Here is a 22,122-nt window from a genome sequence, read left to right on the forward strand (position 1 = left end):
TGTTTATATTTATTTATGTGTGTATGTGATGTGTATATATTAGGTGCTTACTTTGGCCAGTAATGAGCGGATATCACTGACCCCCTCCATGCGTTTGCTGTTTGAGATCAGCCACCTGAAGGCTGCAACACCGGCTACAGTATCTAGGGCTGGAATTCTTTACGTGAACCCTCAGGATCTGGGTTGGAGTTCGTGAGTGACAGTATTCACTACACTGACTTATTTCTGAAAACCATTTCATTCTTCTTAATGTACACTACCGTTCAAAAGTTTGAGGCCTGTAAGATTTTGTGTTTTTGAAAGAGTTCCCTTATGCTCACCAAGGCATTCTTTATTTGATCAAAAAATAAGTAAAAACAGTAATATTCAGAAATATTATTACAAGTTAAAATAACTTTTCTATTTTAATATATTTTAAAATGCAACATATCTGTGATGGCAAAGCAGAATTTTCAGCAGCCATTTCTCCAGTCTTCAGTGTCACATGATCCTTCAGAAATCATTGTTGATCAAGAAACATTTCTTATGTTCAATGTTGAGGACAGTTGTGCTGCTTAAAATTTTGGTTGAAACCATGACACTTTTTTCCAGGATTCTTTGAATATAAACCTCAAAAGAAGAGCATTTATGTGAAATAGGAAACTTTTGTATCATTATAAATGTCTTTACTGTCATTTTTGGTCAGTTTAATGCATTCTTGTTGAAAATAATTTTTATGGAGAAAAATCTTACTGACCCTGGGGTCTTTTAAGCCGTAGAGTAGATTTGCATCAAATACTGCAGTTTGTGTTTGAGACCCTCAACCCCTCATTTTAATTAACAGGTTTGTGACAAGCTGGATAGACACCCGTCAGGCCCAATCTGAGCGAGCAAATCTCACTATATTGTTTGATAAGTATGTACCCTACTGTCTAGAGCAGGTCAGATGCAACCTTAAGACGATCACACCTATACCTGAGATGAGCATGGTACAGGTAAGAGACACACAGTCCAACACACATAGGCTACATACAGTATACATTTTTCTGTTACTTTAACGTGTTCCTATTGTTTGTATGTATCAGACCCTGTGCTGTCTGCTGGACTGCTTGCTGACTGATGAAAACACCCCTCCGGACTCTCCCCGTGAGCTCTATGAGCTCTACTTTGTGTTTGCATGTGTGTGGGCCTTTGGAGGACCTCTATTCCAGGACCATGTTAGTCTGCAAATTCATGAACACTGTTTGCTATAAGCCACATATCCAATGTGATCTTTACTTTGTGATAAACTATATTTGTGATACTCTATCTCTATTCTTTTGTTTTGTCTCTTGTCAGCTAATAGACTATCGTTCAGAGTTCAGTCGTTGGTGGTGTAAGGAGATGAGAGCTGTGAAGTTTCCCTCTCAGGGATCAGTATTTGATTACTACATCGACCCCAACACCAAACGGTTCACTCCGTGGAGTGAACGCACACCTCCCTTTGAGCTGGAACCCGACATCCCTTTGCAGGTCAGTTACGAACAAAACACAAAATACAGAAAATATGGTCTATCTTATATACTTTGAAGGAAATTAAGCTGTGATAAATTGTTTTATGAAAACAGTCTTAAAAGGACAGTTCAAGCAAGATTCAGAATTGATATTCATTTTTAAGTGAACGAACCCTTTAAGGCCTGTATAACCAGGGCTTGACATTAACTTTTTTGCTCACCAGTCACTGGCCACAAAAACTTCCATATAGATATTTTGGCAGCAGGTATATTAGGCTGCTGTCATTTTAAGACCTGACACATGGATCCATCATACTGTTACACATGCGTTTTCTTTCTCAACTGTTTACGTTCACTTACAGTAAAACATAAATAACTGTGTTTACGTGTAGTGAATACTTGCCAAGACCGGTATTTTGACATGATTTTTGTGTGTGTATTTGATATTGTAAGCTTTTCAGATATTTCAGTATCAATATGTATCGAACACTACATTGCTCTTAGTTTATTATTTCAGATGCCTTTTTAAAAGACTACAATTGAAAAATGTATATGCTATGTATAAAATGTATCAAAGTGGCTAGTATGAGTGACTGTTACACACCACTGCTGAAATCCACCCTCATTTGGCGGGTGTTAATGTCAAGCCCTGTGTATAACAATAACTTTAATGATATCTATATTAGCGTCCACACCATTGGATAATTATGATTTATTCTGTTCTCATGCTTTAGTTATGTTCTGTGAACATAATTGCATCATCCACTTTAAAGTTGGAAAGATTTTGATTAGCTGTCATTGTTTTTATTGTTTGATGTGATTCCATTGATATTGTTCCTCTGTGCCATTATCGTTATAGTTATGGAGTGGACCCCACCTTCTTTCTTTTTTTAGAGTAACATCATTTTTTTATTATAATTATTGTTTGGTGTTACTTCCTCAGTATGTCATGTCATTGATGCTATGCAGACTTATAATGAGATTAAATATTCTTAATATAAACCTTCAGAAATAATCAAAGAGCTGCAAAGATTCACCTTTTTAAATTTTGTCCATGTGTACAGACAGTATTGGTGCAATCGGCAGAGACGATCTGCTTGACATACTTCATTGAGTTACTTATGCAGAAGGGGAAGCCAGTGATGTTGGTAGGAAATGCTGGTGTAGGGAAAACTATCCTGGTCTGGGATAATATTTCTAAACTTAAAGAGGAATTCATGGTGGCCAAAGTACCTTTCAATTACTACACAACCTCAGCCATGTTACAGCGTGAGTAAGATGATGAAAGTTGTATACGCACACACCATATTCTCTCATAAACACAAAGACATGTAGTGCACAAACAGAAACATTTGTGACAATTAAAGTAAATAACTTTTGCAAGGTATGCAGGAGGACATCATTGTACAAATTACAGGCAATATTTCCATTCTGGTTGTTTAACTGTAGGCGTACTGGAGAAACATCTGGAGAAGAAGGCAGGGCGAAACTTTGCTCCTTATGGTACTAAGAAGCTCATCTACTTTGTGGATGACCTGAACATGCCTGAGGTAGATGCATATGGCACTGTTCAGCCTCATACTCTTATCAGGCAGCACCTGGACTACTCCCACTGGTATGAGAACACGAGCATTAAAGCATGTAGATGAAACATTATTTACAATCTTGTTTTTAAATGTGCTTTTGATTAAATTAATGTTTCTATTTTGTAGGTATGACCGTCAGAGACTAGTCCTCAAGGAGATTCATAACTGTCAGTACATCACCTGCATGAACCCAACAGCAGGAAGCTTCTCCGTTAACCCTCGGCTACAGGTAAGAGCCTGGAAAAGGAGTTGTGCAGCATTCTCGGATATTGTAGGATGGGTCTGATTTTGTTGTGTGTTCCATTAAGTTCAACTGGTCATCAAACAGTACTTACTGGCTGACCTGGTTGGGATTATTATTGATGAGTCTTTATCGTAGCTGTTGTAATAAAATGCAGATGGTAGGCCCCAGTAATGTTGCATATATCGAGAAAAGGAGAGGGCCAAGTACTGAACCCTGAGGCACCCCATGGGAGCTTGGTAAAGGAAGATTTGGTGTTTAACAGTGTTGAAGGCTTCAGACAATCCAGCACAATACAGAAAAGTAGACTTTAGGTATCCATAAAAAACAACTTGTGCGAAACCCTCAAGCACAGTTAAGCCTGCCTTACAATTTCATTAGTGTTTACCAAACAAAGAAAAGTCCTGTCCAAATACGCACATGTTTTTATGTTTCATATTTCTTTTTGATCTTTTTCTTCCCCCTGGCAGAGACATTTTTCAGTGTTCGCTGTACATTTCCCCAGTCCGGAGGCTCTGGCAACTATATACAGCAGTATTTTGAGTGGTCATTTCCAGCAGGGTGGCTACAGTTTTGGTGTGAGTCGCTTGGCCAACACACTGGTCCAGGGTGCCATTTGCCTGCATCAGAAAATGAGCCAGAACTTCCTGCCCACAGCCATTCGGTTTCACTACATTTTCAACCTCAGAGACATATCTAACATCTTCCAGGTGTGTGTCAATCGAACAGATGCGTGTGTCTGTGCAGTTACCATGTACATAGTACAGAGTACTATGGCTGTATGTATGTATAAAGTGTCCTACTTGTGTTTAGTATTAGTGTTGACATGCTTTTTTCTGTGTGTGTAGGGAATTCTCTTTGCTCTGCCAGAACATGTGCGGTATCCTATAGACCTGGTGCACCTATGGCTGCATGAGTCTTCTCGTGTGTATTCAGACAAACTGATGGAGGAGAAAGACGTTGAGCTGTTCAACAAGATTCTGCTAGACACAGGAAAGAGATACTTTGAGGTGAGTAGAGCTTCTCAAATCCCTTGTGGGGTTGCGTGTAAACTGATCAAGTAAAACCTTTTTCTCTCTCCTTGTGTAGGGTATAGATGAGTCTATATTTATCAACCAGCCATTGATCTACTCTCATTTCGCTCATGGTATGGGTGAGCCACGTTATGCACAGGTGACGGACTTGGAGAAGCTTCAGAAGACCCTGATGGATGCTCTTGAGCACTACAATGAGCTGCACTCTGACATGAACCTGGTGTTGTTTGAGGAAGCCATGCAACACATGTGAGCCTGCTAGAAAATAACAAAATCATTCAGGTTTTAAACTGTATTTAACAGAATTTTAAACATCATTAAAAACATAAAACAGCTCATATAATATTTAGTTTGACTTTCTGAAGTTGACAATCAAAAAAAGTTTAAATTTTCTGAAGTTTGAGCACCTCATTTGTAAACTATATTATCGCTGAGAAATATATTAAAAGTTGGATATATAGTACATTCTACTTTACCGGCATACATACATTTACTCATGTAAAGTAAAATATACTCTATAGCATATCTCGGCTGTGAGATTGTTTATGTCGTTGAAAAATGATATATTATATCCAAAATATACTTATATACTTATAAAACATACTTGGATAACTGCTTGGCTTTTATTTCCTTGCAAAAACAACAAACGTCTGGAGCTCTTTATGTAAAGTTGGCTATATATAAGTATGTCCGACTTTATCTGCATTCATACAGTATACTTGAGTAGGGCGATATATACTATATCTCATATCTTAACGGCTTGATTGCTTGTATCATCGCAAAATATAAACTATATTATCACCCAGCTCTAATCTGCATGGGTAATCTGTGTGTGTTTGTGTGCAGTTGTAGGATAAGTCGTATTCTTGAGTCTCCTATGGGTAATGCCTTGCTGATTGGAGTAGGTGGTAGTGGGAAACAGAGTCTCTGTCGGTTGGCTGCTTTTCTTAGCATTTTGGAAGTATTTCAGATCACACTGAGAAAGGGTTATGGCATCAGCGACCTCAGGGTAACACACCCACACACACACACTGCATTTCAATGATCTCTCTTTGTTAGAAGCTTAATATGAAATATTGTGAAAAGTTTTCCCTTCTACTTTCATCCTTTGTTCTTTCTTTGTAGAGTGATATCGCTGCACTGTACATAAAGGTGGGAGTGAAGAACATCGGCACCGTCTTCCTGCACACAGATGCCCAGATTCCTGATGAAAGATTCCTGGTCCTGATCAACGACATGCTAGCATCAGGTTCGCATTAGAAACTCTCACATTTTCTTCTTCCTCTCAATCCTGACAGAAGCTCTCAGTTTGTTTGTGTTTATGTATATGTGTGTGTGTGTAGGGGATATACCTGATCTCTTCAGTGAGGAAGAGGTTGATATGATCGTCACCTCTATTCGTGTGGAGTTGAGGGCGCTTGGTTTGCTGGACACACGTGAAAACTGCTGGAACTTCTTCATTGATCGTATACGCAGACAGCTCAAGGTTGGTTTCCTTATTTAGAAAACTGTATCCTAAGTATGTATTACGTATGAATATGTGAATGTCATGCTTCTTCTAATCTACTCTGTAGGTGGTGCTGTGTTTCTCTCCGGTTGGCTTCACTCTTCGTACACGTGCACGGAAGTTTCCGGCTCTTGTGAACTGTACCGCCATTGACTGGTTCCATCCTTGGCCCCAGCATGCACTGCTGTCCGTCAGCAGCACTTTTATACAAAATATCTCTGGCCTGGAGGTAAAAATCTAGGGACAGCGAGGGTGATATACATAAAATAGATTAAATCATAGCTGCATCCTAATTTGCATACATCTTCACATTTAATGGACGTATTTCACCTTTGATTAATTACTTACTTTACATTAAGACGCATCTTTTAAGTAATTACTTAACTGTTGTTTAGGGCCAGTAAAAATTTGTGTAATTTTATTTAGCAAGGATGTATTAAATTGTTCAAAAGTGACAGTAAAGACATAATGTCACAAAATATTTGTTTATATAAATGCTATTCTTTTAAACTATAATATTAAGAAATGTTTGAGCAGCAAATCAGCATATTGGATCATGTGACACTGAAGACTGGAGTAATTATGCTGAAAATTCAGCTTTGCCATCACAGAAATAAATAAAAACATTTAAAATCATATTAAAATAGAAAATTATTATTTTAAATTATAAAATTTCACAATATTACTGTTTTTACCGAAACATTAAAACATAAAAACATTGAAAAATCATACCTATCCAAACTTTACAACAGTAGTCTAAATGCATTTACCAAGACATGCTTTTCTTTTCTGTAGCCAGAGGTGCAAGTGTCCATCAGTGACTTTATCTCGTTCGCACACACTAGTGTGAATGAAGTCAGTGTAAAGTATCAGCAGAATGAAAAACGTTTCAACTACACCACACCCAAAAGCTTCCTGGAGTTCATGAAACTTTACGGCAACCTGCTGGGGACAAAAAGAAGAGAATTGAGACAGAAGATGGAACGTCTGGAGAACGGCTTGCAGAAACTACTGAACACTGCATCACAGGTCAAACTTACATTTAAAACCACACACACACACACACACACACACACAGGGTTTCACCAAAATCTACCAAATTGTATAAAAATGTGAAGACCTCATCTTGTGAAAGGATTTCTGTTTCTTTTGGCTTAAAGGAATATTTCACTTAAAAATGAAAATTCTGTCATTTACTCACCCTCGAGTTGTTTCAAACCTGTATGAATTTGACACAATGAATGAACACTTTATAATAACTGCACACTATTAATCATTAGTTAAGCATAAGTAGTTAATTCATCATTTATAAAGCATTAATAGACATTGATAAGCAGTTTATAAATACAGCTATAAATGCTTTAATCTTGATTTATAAGCATATCTATAATGTGTTTAATAATTGTATTTTCATACTTTTTTAATGATCAATTTGTCATTTCTAAATTAAGTATTGCATTATTTACAAACCAGTTATTTAGGAGTTGTCAGTGGTTCATAAGATCACTTTGACAGTAAATAAATGATTTATAAACTACTTAAATGTACATTCATACATCTTAAATATTTCCATGTTCTGTATCACTGTGTTGTTTGTTTCCTTTTTCTGTTTAGATGATAACCGAGCCTTTAAATCTCCTTTGTAAATGCTTTACAAGGCATAACTAGTCTTCACTTTAGATGAGCTCACAAAAATAGTTAAATGCTTTATAACTACCTGAATTAACCATGCATTACAGTAGAAATACATGTTAATACAGCATTTATTAACACACTATAACTATTACTATATATCTGAATAATAAGATGTATGAATGTACATTTAAATAGTTTAATCATTTACTTACACTTTCTAAGTGATCTTATGAACCACTGACAACTCCTAAAAAACTGGTTTGTAAATAATGCAATACTTCATTTAGAAATGATAAATAGATTATAAATAAAGAATGAAAATACAATTATTAAACACATAATAGATGTGCTTATAAAGCAAGATTAAAGCATTTATAGCTGTATTTATAAACTGCTTATTAATGTCTATTAATGCTTTATAAATGATGAATTAACTATTTACTAATGCTTAACTAATGTTTAATAGTGTGCAGTTATTATAAAGTGTTACCATATATGTTTTGAAGAATGTTGGTAATCAGACAGTTGATGGACCCCATTGACTTCCATAGTATTTTTTTCCTACTATGGAAGTCAATGGGGTCCATCAACTGTCTGGTTACCCATATTCTTCAAAATATCTTCTTTTGTGTTCAGCAGAGTAAAGAAACTCATACTGGTTTGGAACAACTTGAGGGTGAGTAAATATTGACAGAATTTTCATTTTTATGTGAACTTTAACCCAGACTGATTGTGCCAGGAGAATGCATCTCATTTTGGAAGCTGAAGGAGCTGCAAAAACTAAAATAAATGTATATTATCACACCATATTCTCAGTCCTAGAGCTTTACGTTGGACATTATCTGGACCTCTCTCTCAGGTGGAGGATCTGAAGGCTAAACTGGCCACACAGGAAGTGGAGTTGCAGCTAAGAAATACTGATACTGAAGCTCTCATCGCTAAAATTGGCCAGCAGAGTGAAAAACTCAGTCAGGAGAGGAGCGTAGCAGATGCAGAGGAGCAAAAAGTGAGACACGCACCCAAATGCACAAAATCACTCGTATCACCATATTAGAATATCACATGATTCCCATCCTTGTTTGTTTATATTAATAATTGCTATCGATGAGTATGTATCTGAGAAAGACATCATAATGATTGCAATATCAGGTAGAAGCAATCCAAGCAGAAGTGACCAAACAGCAGCAAGAGACTGAAGCAGATTTGTGGAAAGCAGAACCGGCTTTACAGGCAGCTAATGCAGCACTCAACACACTCAACAGGGTGTGTATTTGTGTGTGTAGTGTATGTATGTACTTGACTATAGTTTGAGGACTAACGGGTGTGCTTTGTCTTCTGTATTGAACCATCCTCACACTCAATATCCAAATGCTTTGTTTTGATGAGCAGACTTGATTTGTTTTGTCCAGAGTAATTGTGAATGCATGCATGTGTGTGTGTATAGCTGAATCTAACAGAGTTGCGGACGTTTCCGAATCCTCCCGCCATCGTATCGAATGTGTCCGCAGCTGTTGTGGTGCTCCTGGCTCCTGGCGGCCGTATCCCAAAGGATCGCAGCTGGAAAGCATCTAAAGTTGTCATGAGTAAAGTGAGTGTGTGTGAAGCTGACATTTAAGATTTATTCTCATGGTCATATTTGAACATTTTCTGACATTTAGCCATCTTCTTAAGTATCTTCTTTGCAAAAGGCTGAAATTTACTTAAATTGCCTAAATGTGAGAACAAAAAATGTTAGCGAATCTTGAGTATTGAGGTTTTCAAATGACATATTGATTGTCGAGATGTATGAATAATTTGGCAGTGAAACTACTGTATACTGTAAATTAGCAGGTTATGCAAAGAGGTAAATTGGGTAGATTTCTTCCTTTTCTTTCGGTGTGTGTGTGTTTAGGTGGATGACTTCTTACAGGCGCTGGTTAATTTTGATAAAGAGCATATCCCTGAAGCCACAGTGCGTGTGATCAAAGACGAGTATCTGAGTGATCCTGAGTTCAATCCAGAGTTTGTCCGTCTGAAATCCTCTGCAGCGGCCGGTCTCTGTGCCTGGGTCATCAACATCATCCGCTTCCACGAGGTTCTGCTCACTTACACCATCAAGCATTGATAACTATTTATAATTATCAATAATATGTAATTATAATATATATATATATATTGAACTATTGTATTCGTAACTATTTACACCAAGTTCAAAAATGCAAGATTTTAAAATGAATGCGTCTATGGAAACGCTTTTGCACAAACTAAGACAGTGAGTGCTGCTATTATGTAGAACTTTAGATGAACTGAAATAATGGCTTGTGTGGGATTCTCATTGAGTTTTTGTGATTGTATTGTTTACAGTGTGTTTTTTTGCTTCCCTCCTCCATGCCGTTCTGTCCAGACGTATGTGAGTAAACACTTGCTAATCTGTTCAGATCAATAAATTATAAAACAACATAATATTGGACACAAGAACATTTCAACGCAACCCAACAGATATATGACTGTTTAAACTGGTTTAATTGGAATTAATATAGAATCTGTATAAGTATATACATAACTATTCAAAAGTTTCAGCATTGATGATGATAAGAAATGTTGAGCACCACATCAAAGTCAAATTTATTGTAATTTTTATCACATATCATGGCAATTGTTAAAAATGAAATGCAGTTCCAGTTCAGCATTAAGGATCATGTGATTAAAGACTGGAGTAATGGCTGCTGAAAATTCAGCTTTACCATCACAAGAATAAATTACATTTTAAAATATTTTAAAATAGAAAACAGTTATTTTGAATTGTAATATTTCACAATATTACAGTTTTTACTGTATTTTTGATCAAAGAAATGTAGCCTTGGTGAAGACTTCTTTCAAAAACCCATATTAACCCAAAACCTTTGAACAGTAGAGTATGAAGTCAACTGTGATTATTATTGCATCTTCAAGTGTTTAAATGTCTGCCAATAATTCTATTTACCCGAAGAATCATCCATGTCCAGTTCAGTCCAGTGCTCTGTAAACCATTCTAACGTTCTGGTATTGTGTTTGTGTGTTTAAATGTGTTTGGGCTTAATAAGGTGTTCTGTGAGGTGGAGGTGAAGAGGATGTGTCTGTCTCAGGCCAATGCTGACTTGGCTGAGGCTGCAGAAAAGTTAGAGGTTATCAGAAAGAAGCTGACCGTAAGTCTCTCTCTCGCTTGCTCTCACTCACTCTCTCTACACCACAACATCCTATCAGCGTTTCACAAATGTGCACTGTATAATGTCAAATGTGTGTGTGAAATGTGGAGGAGTTGGATGATAGTTTGGACACACTGAAAGCTGCGTTTGAAAAAGCAACCTCGGAGAAACTCCGCTGTCAGGATGAGGTGAACCACACCAACAACACCATCAAGCTGGCCAACCGCCTGGTCAAGGGTTTAGAGGTCAGAATACAATACGCTTGTTTTGTCTTTTGTACAATAGTTGTGTTTAATTTTTTTTATGAAAAATTCTACTATACATGTAACTTCATGGTGCATACCATATGTGCATTGCTAGTAGGGATCAATCATTTATTTAATTCTTCCACGTTTTTGTGAAATATTTCAGTCCGAAAATGTCCGCTGGGTTCACTCTGTGGCTCAGTACCGCGAGCAGGAATCCACTCTGTGTGGAGACGTTCTCCTCACTGCAGCCTTCATCTCATACGCTGGCTCATTCTCAAAGAGATACAGAGAGGAGTTACTCCATAACCTCTGGATGCCTTACCTGCGCGCCCAGAAGGTGAGTGTGGGATAGAGAAAATCAGGATTCAAGATTAAGTTTCACAGTTATTGTCTCCATATCAAAATGAGATTGTGGTGCTAAAATGTGTATTGTTTCACCTGTTCATGTTCAGAAACCTCAAACTGCATAGAGTACAAACCTTGTACAAGAGGACAAGCCAACACGATTATTTATTTTTGCTAATTATTATTTCATTTCAGTTAGTTTTTCAGTAACTGTTGTTAGTTTTGTTTAGTTTTAGGTTTTCATTTACTTTGAATTTATTTTATTTCAGTTTATAAAAATGTTTTTGACCAATAGGTTTAGTCTTAATTTCAGTTTTCGTTCACGAAAGTAACCTTCACGGAATTGAAACATATTTATCCTTTGCGTTCCGTTCTAAAAACCCATATCTTACACCAGGAATTCCTAAACGGTGGTTTGCAATGAAATTCTAATGAAATGCTGAATTAAAAATAAATAAAAATATATAATAATCTACAAATATATTTCATTTAAATGTAAAGGAATAAACTACAAAATTATTACATGAGTAAGAACAAAAAAACATGCAAAAAAAAAATCAGAAATGTAAACTTGACATAAAACAACAGGGTAAATAATTTATGTTGACACTTTTCTGTACCTTTACAAAGTGTATGTCAGCTACCTTATGATGTTATGATTGGCTAACCTGTTTGTGAAATTAGTATCCATTTTATCCGCTTTTCCACTGTCGGGCCGAATGGTTCTAAGAACGGTACGGTTTCAGTTATACAGTAGTCAACATTTGAAGTGGATTAAAAAAGTTAATCAAAGTTGTCCTAAGACAAGAACGGGTATTGTTCAAAATTCATGTATAACTTTGATGAAAGGTTTTGATCCACTTCAAATGTTGACTACTGTATTTCGGCTGGGCCGGATCTAGCACAGTTAAGAGAACGGTTTGGTCCAATGGTGAAAAAAGTGACTGTGCTTAATACATCTTGCAGGTTTGTTGTCAGGTCCATTGTAGACGGCCCTTCCCATCCTTTAAAGGGGTCATATAATGCCATTTTTGTACAAGCTAATATGATTCTTTAGGGTCTAAATTAAAAGTTTGTAATATACTTTAATTAAAAATTCTCATTAATATTGTAAGAAAACACTCATTTTACCTGGTCAAAAACGGCTCTGTTTTCAGCACTCCGTTTAAGTGCATGTCTTTGAATGATAATGAGCTTTGCTCACCCTGCCCCTCTGTTCTGTGCATACACCGTTTGTAATAATAACACAATAACCATAATGCGTTGTTCATAATAAACGTGGGATTATGAATTATATTGAGAACGTCGTACATAGAAAACATGCCGTAATGTATCCTGAGTGTAAACCTTAGACGCATTCATTGTGAAGTGTGCTAGTCATTTGCAAAGATTAATATAAATATTAATATAAAGGTTAATAAAACGTTACACTCACTTCAGTTCTTCTGGAGGTGCAGCAGGAACACGAATAGTTGGTACCGATCCTTTTTTCAGGAGCAGCTTCTTAGCAAAACCTGTTTATACTGACCCTCGTTTGTAAAGCAGTCTGGTGTGTGAAATGATTCGCACAAACATGAAAGCATTGACGTTGATCATGGGGAATATTCCCTTCGAAAACAAAACTCAGCCACTGCGTCTTCAGCGGTTCGGATTTAGGAACATCAAAATGACTGCTGTGTTCATTATTACACCCAAGAACAGAACACCACAATCTCTTATTTTGCTTATTCTACGCCATTCTGCTCATAGACAGTGCTCCAGCGTATCAGCAATAAGCGGACTATGACGACAGACTGCTCGCTCACGAGTGAGGGCGGGTCTGTGTTGAAACGCTGCTGTCAATCAACAATCGTGGGAGGGGCGTCGATTTTGTGACGTCACAAAATCGAACGGCTTGATTTGAGATGGGGGGAAAACATATAAGAAGATTAAAAAAAAACACTGGATGGATTTTTATCATTTTATGATGGTTGTGTACAGGCATTGCCAACGCACATTTCAGTACAATCAACTTGTAGAAGTGCATGTACCATTATATGACACCTTTAATAACAGGAGTTTATTCTATCCCTCATAAGGATAGAAGTATTAATATACAAAATGAATCTGTTATTCTCTTTCTCCATTTCCTGACGACTTTCAGATGCCCATCCCTATGACTGAGGGCTTAGATCCCATCTCCATGTTAACCGATGGCGCTACCATTGCGAAGTGGAATAACGAGGGCTTGCCGGGTGATAAGATATCTACTCAGAACGCCACTATACTGACCAACTGTGAGCGCTGGCCGCTGCTCATTGACCCCCAGCTGCAGGGCATCAAGTGGCTCAAGAGTCGCTATGGCAACAGCCTGAAGGTCATTAACCTCAGCCAGAAGGGGTGAGCGGTTGATGAACATACCTCAGAAATTACGCCCCAAGAGGTTTCACACAATGTGAAAATAGTGACCTTATAAATATTGCATTTTTTAAATATTTTTATTTATTTATAATTATTTAGTTTTTTAGATAAAAGGTTTTCTTGTGCACAAAATGGTTATTTTCATAATCTTTCAACAAAATGCAATAACTGTCTCTATGGATATAATCCTATGGATAAAATCAAATCCTGTCCAACATTATCTCCATATAAATAATGTTTCACTTAACAATGGAAGTAAATGCGTTGCTAATGCCATTTCATGTTGTCTTCGTATTTATTTTAGTATTTAATTTTGCCTGTGTCGTTGTCGCTGCAGGTATGTGGATGTGATTGAACAGGCCGTGGTCTTAGGACAGCCTGTATTGATTGAGAATCTGGAGGAGACAATTGAACCAGTTCTTGATCCACTACTGGGCCGACACACCATCAAGAAGGGCAGGTAAAACAACACAACAACACACAGCATTTCACAAAATATAATACAGAACCAGAAAAAGTGTATCAATATAGCAGTATAACAAACTGTTATCTTCCCCTCATCATGCCTCTCCCCTCTGCAGATGTATTAAAGTGGGGGATAAGGAATGTTATTTCCATCCTGACTTCCGTCTGATTCTGCACACTAAGCTGGCAAACCCACACTATAAACCTGAGATCCAGGCCCAGACCACCCTCATCAACTTTACCGTCACACGGGACGGGCTCGAGGACCAGCTTCTCGCGGAGGTGGTCGACCTGGAGAGACCGGACCTCGAACATCTCAAGGTGTGTGTGTGTGCGGGCTTGTTTAATCAGATCTGGACATGCTTTTGAGTGAAGTGTTACTGATAGTGATCTTGGTGTATCTGCAGTCAGAGCTGACTAAACAACAGAACACATTTAAAATCGAGTTAAAGCAGCTCGAGGATGAGTTACTGACACGTCTCTCCGCGGCTGAGAATAACTTCCTGGGAGACAACGTTCTGGTCGAGAAACTCGAGAGCACTAAACACACAGCTGCCGAGATTGAGATGAAGGTTTGTGTATTTTCAACCATTTTTTTCCTGACAAAAGATTTCTCCTTCCTCCAACGTTTGTCACTCTGTTCCAACCCAAGTGAGCTGCCTCGCTGCTGTAGCCATGTCGGATCCTCGAATCTGCTGACATTTTGGCATTTTCTGCACTGGTTTTGTGGGAATTGATTACACTACCATTCAAAAGTTTGTGGTCGATAATATTTCTTTCTTTTATTTAAGAAGGATGTATTAAATTGATCAAAAGTGGCAGTAAATAACTTTTACATTTTTACAAAATAATAATAATTCTATTAAATAAATGCTCATCTTTTGAACTTTTAATTCATCAAAAAACATCCTGAAAAAAAGTATGATTTTAACTTTGATGAGCACAAAATCAGCATATTAGAATGATTTAAAAAAAAAAGATCATGTGACACTGAAGACTGGAATTTGCCATCACAGGTATAAATAACATAAAATGCGTACAAAAATTAAAACAGTTCATTTCACAATATACTGTTTTTTTACAGTATTTTTGATCACATAAATGCAGCCTTGATGAGCAGAAGTTCTCACAAATGTTCAAAAACATTAAAAAATATTATTGACTGAAACCTTTTGAACGGCAGTGCAAGACATTTTACAATCTGTTGAGCTGAGCTGAACTACACACTTGATACTGTAGCTCAAGCATAATAATCAAATACGTGATGTTTATTTATGTGTAATATAGAGAACTTTGTGAGTAATAGACATGTCAATTCTGTGGTCACAGATTGGCCCAAACAAAGTACTGTATAATGTATAATTGAACAGCATTGCTAGGCTCTCTGAGGTTTAGGACTGAGCTATTGTTGGTTTTTAACCACATTCCCTAGAGAACATTAGACAAGCCAGAGATTTCGAGTTTTCTTTTTAGTTGGCATATGTTGTTTCTTCTCGGTCTGATTCTGCTTTTGCGTTGTGTAGGTGTTGGAGGCGAAGGTTAATGAGGTGAAGATTAATGAGGCTCGTGAACACTACCGGGCCGTGGCTGTCAGAGCATCCCTGCTCTACTTCATCATCAATGACCTTAACAAGATCAACCCCATGTACCAGTTCTCCCTCAAGGTCTGGCCTTGTTTGTATGTGTCTGTGTATGCATTCTGTAAGACAGGTGTTCGGGTCTTCCTGGAAATATTTCTGTGTAATTTATGCGCCATTATCGTCACCAGAAAGTCCCAGCCCCAACTCAACTCGGCTGAGATAGTGTTGCTGTGTTGGGTTATGTGTGATGCTCAGTCTCGCACTATTCAGGGAAATCACTTTGCGTGTTATCTTCGTTCTGCAGGCATTTAACGTTGTGTTCCACAAGGCAGTGCAGAACGCAGATGCCTCTTCAGATGTAAAGACCCGTGTAAACACACTGATTGATTGTATCACCTTCTCTACGTTTAATTACATCAACAGAGGCTTGTTTGAGAGAGACAAGCTCACCTTCGCGGCACAGCTTACATTTCAGGTAATGCAGTCTGGGTAAAACACACACACACATTATAATGGATGGGTGAGTTTTTGTTTTGTTTGTCCTGACACATACTTTTGTGTGTATCAGTTGTTGTTAATGAGTAAAGAGCTGGATCCTCGGGAGCTGGACTTTTTGCTGCGCTTCAACATTGATCATAGTTATGTCAGCCCAGTCGACTTCCTTTCCAACACCGCCTGGAGTGCTGTTAAAGTAAGTACAAACTTAGAAACACACACACACGCTCAAGGAGGTGACAATTATCACCTGCAACACTCCTGAGGCCTGGACGTGGAAAAGTGCTTAGTGCCGCGTCAGGTTTCAAGCAGACGTACACACTTTTCCTTGTGGCAGAGAGAGCCACTGCAGGTATTTGAAAATTTTAAATTTTTTTACCCTGGTGTCTTTCTGCAGACAATGAGCTTCACCGATGAGTTTCGCGGTCTGGACCGGGATATCGAGGGTTCACCCAAACGCTGGAAGAAAGTTGTGGAGTCAGAGTGTCCAGAGAAAGAGAAACTCCCTCAGGAATGGAAAAGCAAGAGTTCGCTCCAGAAACTCATCCTTATGAGGGCTCTCCGACCCGACCGGATGACGTACGCTGTCCGGTAAGTCTAAGGTGCAGTATGTGTTTATTAAAGACTGAATCAATTATGTCGTTTGACGCCCATGAGATTTTCGCTCATGTTCGGAACACAAATCGTTTTGTCCATCCATTGAAAGTCCACGAAACTGAAATTTTCACACATTATAAAGTACAAAAAGACATATAAATCAAACATGTGTCATGTTATGTTACCATATTTGATGAGCTCTATGTGCATTAATCAATGTTTACAAGTGAATAAAAGCCTAAATAAAATCTGCTCATCATATAAAGCAGTCGTGTCTTTTCAGAACAGCTGCATTAATATGGACTGTGGATTACTTTTACGATGTCTTCATGTAATTTTTTAATCTTAAAAATGTTGGTTGCGCAGACTTTAAATGGATGGACAAAAAGGTATAGAGAGTATTAAAAATAGAATTTATTTTTTCGAAGATGAACAAAGGTCTTATGTGTTTGGAACGACATGAGGGAGAGTAAATGATTTAACCAAAACCTGTTAATCATCACACTAAATAAAGCTTTAATATTTAAAAATTCAATAGGTTTAGAGGTGGAGTTAAGAAAAGCTTAATATAAAAACAATAAAAGGCAATGGAAAGCCCCCATCAAGAAAACAAAAACAAATGTGTGTGTGTGTAGGAACTTTGTGGAAGAGAAACTAGGTGTGCAGTACACCGAGAGCAGGAAGATGGAGTTTGCACGTTCATTCAAAGAGTGCGGTCCTGCTTCCCCTGTATTCTTCATCCTGTCCCCTGGAGTGGACCCCCTAAAAGATGTCGAGTCCCTGGGTAAAAATACATACTGGCTCCTTTTTTATCTCATGCATGAATCTTTAACGTTTAGCTTGTCAAAGAGAGTGTGCCATCATCTTGACTGTGGTACTGCATCATCATGACTCTGCACTGGTTCAGAAAAACATTAGCCTAAAAACAGTGTTTGAACAGACATTGTGAAGAAAGCCTGTGTATTTCTGTGCTTGTTTAGGCAAGAAGCTGGGTTTCACAATAGACCTGGGGAAGCTCCATAATGTGTCTCTAGGACAGGGCCAGGAATCCGTGGCTGAACTTGCCATGGAAAAGGCCTCTAGAGAGGGCCACTGGGTCATTTTACAGGTGTGTCTTTGTGCACATGATCTGTAAACTGTATATATCTGTTGTTTTATGCATATAGCTTATGCAAAAGCATGCATTTCTTCTAGAACATTCACCTGGTGGCAAAGTGGCTGGGAAGTCTTGAGAAGCTTCTCGAATGTTGCTGTGAGAACAGTCACCAAGACTACAGAGTGTTCATGAGTGCAGAACCCTCTCCCACTCCACAGGAACACATCATTCCACAGGGAATTCTGGAAAATTCCATCAAAATCACTAACGAGCCACCCACAGGCATGCTGGCCAACCTACATGCTGCTCTGGACAACTTTGATCAGGTTAAACCAAATGAACTCAAGTCGTGATGACATGCTGTGCTGGTGGCTCCACCCACAGTGAAATGCTAGTGGTCCAAAATCCTGCTTAAATAGCTGTATATTAAACATCAAATATGTTTTGATAGGCTGTGACGAACAAAGGAACACAATTTTGTAAGGCTTCAGACTTGTCAAGGATGAGATGTAGCACAAAATCTTTGCTTTAAGTCAAATGAGAACATTGCATTACAGGAACTCTTTTGGTTACATGCAAATTTGTTTGTGTTGTGAATGCAGGACATTCTGGACCAGTGTTCCCGTGAGCAGGAGTTTAAGACCATCCTGTTCTCGCTGTGTTATTTTCACGCTTGTGTGGCTGAAAGGAGGAAATTTGGGCCACAGGGCTGGAACAGGAAGTACCCTTTTAACACAGGGGATCTCACCATATCAGTGAATGTGCTCTACAACTACCTAGAAGCCAACTCACAGGTGTGTAATTAACAGAAAACCAAATGAACCATCTCAAGAGGCCTCACTAGAAACATTGTGATCTATAATCAAAATGTAACCTTAATGTATTAATTCCATGTGTTGGTAACTGATAAAAACATGGAAATCATTTTGAAAGAGCTACTAATTCTACTGATACGGTGAGAGCCATGTAAACAAACCCGTGTTGCACAGGTACCATGGGAAGACCTTCGTTACCTGTTTGGTGAGATCATGTATGGAGGTCACATTACTGATGACTGGGACAGGAGACTGTGCAGAACTTACCTGGAAGAATACATGCAACCTAATCAGGTGTACACACACACACACACACACACACACACACACACACAATCCACTTCTAGCATTTAAAATGATTGATCTTAGTTTTTTAGTCGGGATGGATGGACTATATATTGATACCAAATTGGTTATCGGCCATTATTATTATTATTGAAAAATATACGTTCATATGCATTAACTAATATTAAGTAACAATGAGCACATTTATTACAGTATTTATATATCATGAGTTAATAAAAATGCATCTGTTCTTTTGTTAGTCCATGTCAGCTCAGGTCCATTGAACAATATTAACAGATAAAACCTTTGGTTCTACTAATGCATTGGTAAATGATGAAAATAACATGAACTATGATTAATACATGCTTTAGATTTATTTTTCCGTGTTAGCTCATGTCAACTAATGTAGTTAACTAATGTTAACACATGGAACCTTATTGTAAAGTATTACTATTGAATTTTATTATCTTCCAATTTATTGGCCAAAACATGAAAATAATAATCGGTTTATCTATATTGGATAATTTGATTTTCAGTATTGGTTGATCCCAATTAATTTGATAAATATTTCGTCTCACAAACACAAACTAACTCATTGTCCTTTCAGTTCGACAGGAAGTTGTCACTGGCCCCAGGATTAGTTGTGCCTTCTAACTTGGATTACCAAGGCTACCATGCGTACATAGATGAGATGCTGCCCCACGAAAGCCCAGTGCATTATGGGCTTCATCCAAACGCTGAGATTGAGTTTCTAACAGTGACGTCAGACAGCCTCTTCCACACTCTTCTGGAGCTGCAGTACAGAGACTCCAACATGGGTGAAGGAGCCTCACAGACCACTGAAGAGAAGGTCTGGTTCTGAGCTTTTTGAAAGATCATTGGTTGTGGTGACGGATAGCTTTCTAAAGGTTTAAGCCATTGCTGTTTCAGGTGAAGACAATCTTGGATGACATCCTGGAGAAGCTACCAGAAGAGTACAACATGTCTGACATCACGTCCAAAACAGCCGAACGCTCGCCCTACATTCTGGTGTGTTTCCAGGAGTGTGAGCGTATGAACATGCTCCTCAATGAAATCAGACGCTCGCTCAAAGAGCTGGACCTGGGGCTGAAGGTGTGCTGTTATTGGAATTTTCTTCTGTGCCAGTTTATTATCGATTGATTTCAGATTAATGAACTCTGCTTGGTCACGGTCTCTTCTTGTTTAAGACTTCACGCACAGGCTTTCCACTATTAGCGTAATCCTTATTTTCTTCTTTTCTCTGGCAGGGAGAGCTGGCAATTTCATCCGAGATGGAGCAGATACAGACAGCTTTGTTTTTTGATAATGTTCCCGATACCTGGACTAGACTGGCCTACCCCTCTATATACAGCCTCGGACAGTGGTAAGCAGTATCATTGATATACTATTATATCATACTATTTATACAATATATACTATTTATTTTCTGTCTTAATTTTAATTTGAGTTATTTTTTGTATTTTAAGTTTTAGTGTGCTTTTGTACTTTTTTTTTAGTACCTCAACTTAAACTAAAAAGAAAATGAGAAATGTTGTCTTGGCAATTAGCTGAAATAAAATATTCTTAGGATATTATGAGAGTTTGTTGTATTGTAGGTATTATGTAGATATTATATTTTAGCTGGGCAACTCATTAAGTTTTGGAACTATATAACCGTTGTACTGTTTTATGATACCGATCTGTATATGTGATGTCTCTGTGTGTGTGTGTCCATCAGGTACAATGACGTGTTACTGCGCTGTAGAGAGTTAGATAGTTGGACTCATGATCTCTCTCTGCCTAGTGTGGTCTGGATCTCTGGTTTATTTAACCCTCAGTCGTTTCTAACAGGTGCAGTAAAACACAGACAAGCGCATATATATATAAGAATTAGAACCATTATAAATATACACGACAATTCAAAAGTTTGGGGTTGTTTTAAAAAAAAAAAATTTGTTTAAAATTTTTATTTTTTTATTTTTTTTTAGGTCTCTTATGCCATATTTATTTGATCAAAAACAAAATTTCTATTTTTTTTAATATATTTTAAAATGTATTCCTGTGATGGCAAAGCTGAATTTTAAGCAATAATTACTCCAGTGTCACATAATCCTTCAGAAATCATTTTAATATACTGATTTGGTGATCAAGTATCATTTCTTATTATTGTCAGTGTTAGAAAAACAGTTGTGCTGCTTAATTTTTTTGAGGAAACCATGATATCTTTATGGGGGATTCTTTGATTTAAGAGAAAGTTCAGAAGCACAGCATTTATATGAAATAGAAATCTTGTGTAACATTGTTTCTTTACTGTCACTTCAGATCAATTTAATGACATTTCTTCCAACACCCCCCACCCCAAACTTTTGAACAGTAGTGCAAGACATTTCCTCTTTACATTCATTCATTTGCATTACACACACTTTATGTCTTTGAAGCTGTGATGCAGAGTTTGGCACGCAAGAACGAATGGCCGCTGGACAAGATGAATTTGACGGTGGATGTGACCAAGAAGTTCAAAGAGGAGTTTAACCAGCCGGCCAGAGAGGGAGCCTACATCTATGGCCTTTACATGGAGGGTCTGTATCATCCATCTAAATACAACAGTTTTAGCCAATCACAGGGCATTTCCACCAGTCAGTCAGAACCCTCAGTCAATCAAAATGCTCATTTGATTCTAAAGTCAGTGTTTGTGACTGCAGGTGCACGCTGGGATATTCAGGGTGGGACAATCGCAGAAGCACGCCTGAAGGAACTGACTCCCAGCATGCCTGTTATAGCTGTTCGAGCCATCCCGAACGACCGCCAGGAGACGCGCAATACCTATGAATGCCCCGTCTATAAAACCAAACTACGTGCTAACACGTATATCTGGACCTTCAGCCTTAAGACCAGAGAGAGGCCAGCAAAATGGGTTCTTGCAGGGGTCGCTCTGCTGCTTAGTGTGTGATGCTGAGAGGTCATTTATTTAAACAAGCAAAGCTTCTTGTAGGTAAAAGTCACCTGGTCTTTCTTACTCTACAGTGTGCATTAGTTGGACCAACTTTAAACTGTTTTTAGCCTGATTTGAGCTATAAAAGCAAAATATATTATATTGTTGTCATTTCAGTGGTGATTTACATACAGTGGGATGCAAACCTCCAAGACTTACTGTATG

At 37.9% G+C, this 22,122-nt stretch overlaps 1 protein-coding gene across 1 annotated transcript in view; it reads left to right on the top strand.

The window, feature by feature from the left end:
• dnah9l (dynein, axonemal, heavy polypeptide 9 like) overlaps window positions 1–22,085 on the top strand; it is a 44,849-nt gene extending 22,764 nt beyond the window's left edge. The window contains 43 exon segments of the mRNA XM_079884428.1: window positions 44–192; window positions 824–974; window positions 1,065–1,196; window positions 1,318–1,491; window positions 2,537–2,741; window positions 2,922–3,087; window positions 3,185–3,287; window positions 3,770–4,009; window positions 4,148–4,309; window positions 4,389–4,582; window positions 5,180–5,342; window positions 5,459–5,582; window positions 5,677–5,819; window positions 5,908–6,069; window positions 6,636–6,869; window positions 8,335–8,481; window positions 8,625–8,738; window positions 8,920–9,063; window positions 9,367–9,529; window positions 9,531–9,549; window positions 9,819–9,864; window positions 10,538–10,639; window positions 10,750–10,884; window positions 11,051–11,224; window positions 13,376–13,611; window positions 13,970–14,092; window positions 14,214–14,418; window positions 14,505–14,669; window positions 15,621–15,761; window positions 15,982–16,152; window positions 16,246–16,368; window positions 16,570–16,763; window positions 17,405–17,553; window positions 17,750–17,877; window positions 17,964–18,191; window positions 18,468–18,659; window positions 18,855–18,974; window positions 19,573–19,815; window positions 19,896–20,078; window positions 20,234–20,349; window positions 20,704–20,816; window positions 21,404–21,544; window positions 21,668–22,085. Coding sequence (XP_079740554.1) covers window positions 44–192; window positions 824–974; window positions 1,065–1,196; window positions 1,318–1,491; window positions 2,537–2,741; window positions 2,922–3,087; window positions 3,185–3,287; window positions 3,770–4,009; window positions 4,148–4,309; window positions 4,389–4,582; window positions 5,180–5,342; window positions 5,459–5,582; window positions 5,677–5,819; window positions 5,908–6,069; window positions 6,636–6,869; window positions 8,335–8,481; window positions 8,625–8,738; window positions 8,920–9,063; window positions 9,367–9,529; window positions 9,531–9,549; window positions 9,819–9,864; window positions 10,538–10,639; window positions 10,750–10,884; window positions 11,051–11,224; window positions 13,376–13,611; window positions 13,970–14,092; window positions 14,214–14,418; window positions 14,505–14,669; window positions 15,621–15,761; window positions 15,982–16,152; window positions 16,246–16,368; window positions 16,570–16,763; window positions 17,405–17,553; window positions 17,750–17,877; window positions 17,964–18,191; window positions 18,468–18,659; window positions 18,855–18,974; window positions 19,573–19,815; window positions 19,896–20,078; window positions 20,234–20,349; window positions 20,704–20,816; window positions 21,404–21,544; window positions 21,668–21,915 — 6,765 coding nt within the window. The 3' untranslated portion in view covers window positions 21,916–22,085.
• The last annotated feature ends 37 nt before the right edge of the window (window positions 22,086–22,122 follow it).

Source organism: Squalius cephalus (assembly GCF_949319135.1).
Source record: "Squalius cephalus genome assembly, chromosome: 10".
Classification (NCBI taxonomy): Eukaryota; Metazoa; Chordata; class Actinopteri; order Cypriniformes; family Leuciscidae; genus Squalius; species Squalius cephalus.